Source organism: Antechinus flavipes, chromosome 2 (genome assembly GCF_016432865.1).
Source record: "Antechinus flavipes isolate AdamAnt ecotype Samford, QLD, Australia chromosome 2, AdamAnt_v2, whole genome shotgun sequence".
Classification (NCBI taxonomy): Eukaryota; Metazoa; Chordata; class Mammalia; order Dasyuromorphia; family Dasyuridae; genus Antechinus; species Antechinus flavipes.
The window spans coordinates 629,267,114-629,272,359 of record NC_067399.1 but is presented as its reverse complement, the minus strand read 5'-3'; the positions used below and the strand labels follow the sequence as shown (position 1 = coordinate 629,272,359).

The following is a 5,246-nucleotide window of genomic DNA, read 5'->3' as shown; positions in this document are numbered from 1 at the left end:
GAGAAAACTGAGGCAAATAGGGTTGAGTGATTTGCCTGGGGCCACAGAGCAAGTTAGTATCTGAGGTCAGATTTGAATCCCTGAAGATGAGTCAGTCGGACGCCACCCTTTATCCACAAAGCCACCCAGCTGCCCAGAATTAACTTTCCTTCAAGAAACTTGTTTCCGTTGGTGAGTGGGGGAGGGGGATTCAATGAAATTCAAGTTAACACCTGTTTTTCCTGAGTGGTAGATAAGAGGCCCACCCCTCCAGGCTCACCTAGGTTTTAGCCCACCTACTATACAGTCCTTTGTAGGAACTACTTATTTCTACATCATTGGTGATCAAACCTTTGAGAACATCACTGAAAATAAAAGAAAGCAGGGCTTTCAGTTTTCTTGGGTTGGAATTTGAAGGGCAGTATAAGTATCCCAAGCCTCAGTACTTCTCCATTATTTCCTACCATTTGAATTTGATCTTTAAATTCTCTTAAGGAAGATAGATGGCCACTAACTCACCACCGGAGAAGAAAGAGCTGGATTTTTTTGGTAAATAACAAGTTTGGTTTTTTTTACCCTGAAAACCTGACTGAAATTAAGTTACTCTTCTATGGGATGATAGGAGAGCTTCTATATGGCATTTTATGGTTTGAATGAATTTGTATTTTCTTCATTTGGAAAATAGTTTGTTTTAATTTTAGAATATTTTTACCACTTCAAAATTCCCTCTCAATTTCTACTCTAGTACACAATGCTACCATCTTTGCCTCTTGGGGAGAAAAAAGGTCAATGAATAAATGAATGAGCTAAATCTTTTAGTATGTTTATTAAAACCCTTACAGTCAACTGTGAAACAATTCCATTGAGATTTACTGTAAACTGGAATCAATTTCTCTCCTCTTTTGCTTTGTTAATACTCTCTCTTCTCCTAAAATTCCAGGAAAAGTTTAGCAGTTTGCATTTTATAAATCCCAAAAAGAATGTCAGAAATAATGAAAATCTAAATTGGCCTAGAAGTAGCAGGAGTAAAAAAGAAGGAACAGAGGCAAGGGACACTAGGGACCTGAGGACTGACTTTCTACAATACTTAGAGTGGAGGAAGAGGAAGAGGTGGAAGCAGTGTGTAAAGATAGGGAGAAAAGCATGCTAGGAAAACCAAGGGAGAGAAGATTGAAAAAAAGGCCCAGTTGTAATCCCTGCTGACTGATCTGACATTATCTCAATCTTTTATTTCTAATTTGATCTAGCAAGTTGAGGAAATGCTTCTATTGCTATAAACTAACTCTCCAATTCTTTTCCTTCTTTTCCTTTAGATTCTGGTTCTGAGTATACAAGAAGAAAACGTATAGTATTCACTGAAGAACAACTACATATTCTTGAGTTCTATTTTCAAAATAATCAATATCCTGGAATTGACGAAAGAAAGAAACTTTCAAAGCTTATCAATGTTCCTGAGGATAGTCTACGTGTAAGTCAAAAGAGTTGAAGTCTCTGAGACAGCTAAGTGGCTCAATGGGTAGAGCATCAAACCTTAAGTCAGGAGGACTGAGTTCAAATCTGGCATGAGACATTTAACACTTCTTAGCTGTGTCATGTCTCTGTTTTCTGGTGTGTGTGTGAGATTCAGGAGTACGTGAAGGAAGGAATCATAATTTAGACAATTTTTTTCTATAGTGTAAGAAAAGTCTAGAGAATGAGGATGCTTCTAGGAAAAATGTAAAGTCCAATGGGGCCAAGTAGAGTTGGGATTCGAATGTGTCCCATGACAAATTGAAGAGCTCCTTGAAGCTTTTGTTTGATCAGATAGAGAAATCTGCCAAAAAGAGAAATATCTTACTTACCAACTTGTCTGGAAAGTTGAGAGTGACATTTTAAAGAAACAAATCTTTATGATACTCTTTATGATAAGGTAAAAATATAATTGAAGTCAGGTTAATCATTCTGTTTCTTTTCCCCATTCAGGTGTGGTTTCAAAATAGGAGAGCTAAAGTAGCTGCACACACACATAAAAAAAGGCTAGCCTTTAAGACTTCTACCAGCTTAAGATCAAAATGCCCAGAAGATGTATCTCGAGATCCAAGTCTGGAAGAGGATTTCTCTGAGCAAAAATTTTCAACACCCAGTAAATCCACCTGCCCATTTTGGGCAGGTGATTCTAGTCAGGAACTTGACCCAAGGAGTGGCTGCTCCTTTGAGAGAAGTACAATGTGTTCAACCACTGAGGCTGCTTATTTGTATGGATATGGCCTTTCCCAAAGCCATCCTTCTGTCTCCTCCCAAACCATGGGATCATCAATTGATCTTCAATCTTGTGCCCTTTCCAGGCCAATGTCCCATGGAAGCTCCAACCAGTGGACATCTTCATTGGCCCTGCAAGGTACCCAAAGGCCAGAGAACAGGCCAAATAACACACATAGCTCCCTTTATGGAGGACTACAGCCACCACTGCATATGCAGAAGCAAGACTTATACCCAAACGATCACTCAATGCCTTATTGGTGTACACAGGAGTCCCCATATCAGTTGCAACAGCCACTTTCCCAACAGCCCTACCCCCAACAGCCCTACCCCCAACAGCTTCCCTCCCAACAGCCCTACCCCCAACAGCTTCCCTCCCAACAGCTTCCCTCCCAACAGCTTCCCTCCCAACAGCTTCCCTCCCAACAGCTTCCCTCCCAACAGCCTCTCCCCAGCAACCTCCCCCCCACAGCAGCCAGCAGCCCTGCAGCCCTTGATGTCCCAGGCCCCTGACTTTTCAGGTACAACAGCTGACCTTATGTCAACATTACTCACAGAAGCATCAAGACCAAACACTGCCTCTGTTGGGAACCGCAGTCATGTGAATTCCCTGCTTTGAACCAACAAGATCTTCATTGCATGGGTGGATCTAAGAAAATTCATTGGGCTTAGATTCACATTTTTTTCTTCCTGAAATTACCTACCTGCTTCCCTCCCTTCCTCCCCTCCAATATTATTTCCACAGGAACATCAGGTTGACCAGAAATAGATCTGGCTATTTTTCTTCCCTTCTTCCTCTTCACCTCCCTCACAAAAAAAATCTGGTTGTCTTCTAGGAACAGCTATGTGCCCTTCTGAGACATTTGGCTGGACAGCTAGCTGACACCAGAGACAATCTAATTGACATCCTGGGAGATCTGAGATACTAAATACCAGGTCCAAGAATTTCAGGTTTCTAGATGTCTGATTCTCTAAGTTAAATGACATTCTCAGTAATGTGAGGAATATGGATCTTGAATTATTTGAAGAATATGAATACCGTGGTGTGACAGGCACTAATAAAATCCTTCATCTTGCTTTGTCAGTGTAGCCAAAAGGACTCCCTATGTGACTTGTTCAACAAAGCAAAGTTATAGATGGAGAAAGAATATTAGAGGCTAGATCAGAGGAGTTCACAATCTAAGGTAAAGGGACACAAGGAACTTTACCTGATTGAAGAGCAACTTTCATCATGGCCCATAAAGCAAGCTAAGCAGAATGTACTTTGACTGCAGTGTCTTTTTTGCTTTTGTATCTATAAATCCTTAGACCATGATATAATAGACTTCTAATAAATCTTTGTAATCTTAAGTTGAAGCAGTCTCCTTCCAGTCTACCTTCAAGTTGTCTTCCTCAGATTTACAGTGAAGAGAATTGGGGGGTGGGGTGGGGGTGAGCACTCTATTAAAAGGATTACTCTCCCTTTATGCCTGTTTTGGTGGCTGGTCACAGGTGAGCCTGGATTTCTTTCTGGCCCCAGATGCCTCTTCAGTTTCTTTACATGAGCAAGGAGACAAGACCATCATTGTGAGGTGAATGGTCTTAGCCTTTGGAACAGCCTCATAACTGCAGATTCAGAGATCCTATATTCTGACTATTCCTTGTCCAACAGGCCATGGTTTCTGCAACAACTTTTCAGAGGAGATAGTCTCTTTCTCCTAAAGAAAGGTACTAAAAACTAAAATACAGTCCAAACATTGAAACTACTTTCTGGTGCAAACAGATAACCTCCTGGTAGATGGTAAGAGTAATCTGTTCATTACAACCAATAATTATGGAGCAAGTTTCATGCACAAAGCACTAAAATATTCCGTGGTCTTGGGGAGTTTACAACCTACCAAGTCAGTCACCATTTATGATGCCCCTTTTCTCTTGTGGTCAAGCAGAGGACAGCTCATCCCAATGGACGACTGCCCTTTAAGTATTTGAAGTCAGATCTCATGGTATCTCTCCCCCAAGTCTTCTCATCTACAGGTTGGATATTCAAAAATTTTCCAACAATTTTCCTAGGGTTAAATCTTCAATCTTAATCTTCTATTTAATTTAATAAGCATTTATTAAGCACCTATTATATTACAGGTATTGTGCTAAGGCTTTTGGGAGATAGACAAAAATGGCTCCTTCTCTTTAGGAGTTCCATAAGAGAAGAGTGGAGTGGAAAATAAATGAGAAACTGGTAATAGTTAAGTTTGGATTTAATGGTGAGAGTATGAAGATAATATGAAATATCTGGAGAGATAGGGTGGATAAAGCCAAATGAAGAGCTTAAAATGCTAGTTTGTATTTTTACTTAAGAAACAGAGGAGGGTGTCTGAAGACTGGAAAATAGGCCACTGACATAGTCTTAGGAAGATGTTGCTCTGTGAAAGATGTAAAAAGAAAAGATAACAAGCAAGGAGACCATTGGGAGGCTGAAGAGATTCTTGTAGCTATTTTAACTTAAGACGAATAATATCATTTATCTAAGCAATATCCATCTGCAGTTCTGGTTATCTTTTCTATCTGTTGTGAAACCTGCTTTGGCTTTTCCTCTCTATGCTCCCATATCAATCTTTGGGTTAGAAGGTGCTCTTTTTTTTTTTTTTCCCACCTCTGCTGAATTTAAGGAATTTCTTTTTAAAGTGTTCCTTTTTAAAAACAATTTTGAATTTCAAATTCTCTGTCTTGACACCCTTTCTCAGCCATTGAGAAGGAAGTAAAATGGTACTCCCCCCCCCCCTTTAATAAGACATTACAGCACACAACTGAGCCTCTCACTGTGTCCGTTAATAGGGGGTAGAATCTATAAAAAAGAGTGGAAACAAATTTACTATTAACCCCCTCCCTTCAGCAACTGATGTCTATAAATGAAAAATCCTTCCTTAATATATTTTCCTCTATATGCTCATTATAGAGATAGAGACTAGCCATAGAAATCTAGGTCAAAGAATCCCCATGGAAATCAGGGTCAGAGAACTCTATGGAGAGTAGTATCAGAAATCCCCCCAGGA

At 40.0% G+C, this 5,246-nt stretch overlaps 1 protein-coding gene across 2 annotated transcripts; it reads left to right on the top strand.

Annotated features, from left to right (window-relative positions):
- The first annotated feature begins 281 nt into the window (after positions 1-281).
- On the top strand, positions 282-3,573 carry LOC127547164 (homeobox protein OTX2-B-like). Of its 2 annotated transcripts, XM_051973985.1 has the most exons (4): positions 282-528; positions 1,293-1,447; positions 1,942-2,356; positions 3,054-3,573. In XM_051973985.1, the coding sequence occupies exons 1-4, from the start codon at positions 483-485 to the stop codon at positions 3,098-3,100; spliced, it is 663 nt and encodes a 220-aa protein (XP_051829945.1). In that variant the 5' UTR covers positions 282-482; the 3' UTR covers positions 3,101-3,573. The 2 variants fall into 2 exon arrangements, with proteins under 2 accessions (XP_051829945.1, XP_051829944.1); XM_051973984.1 differs by having other exon boundaries at positions 1,942-3,573.
- The last annotated feature ends 1,673 nt before the right edge of the window (positions 3,574-5,246 follow it).

What these genes read in the sequence shown, in the direction of transcription:
- LOC127547164 (XM_051973984.1), top strand. Translation starts at nt 483, where the DNA reads ATGGCCACTAACTCACCACCGGAGAAGAAAGAGCTGGATTTTTTTG. An exon ending in GAAAGAGCTGGATTTTTTTG is followed by an intron (nt 529 to 1,292) that starts GTAAATAACAAG and finishes CTTTTCCTTTAG; the next exon opens with ATTCTGGTTCTGAGTATACA. An exon ending in TTCCTGAGGATAGTCTACGT is followed by an intron (nt 1,448 to 1,941) that starts GTAAGTCAAAAG and finishes TTCCCCATTCAG; the next exon opens with GTGTGGTTTCAAAATAGGAG.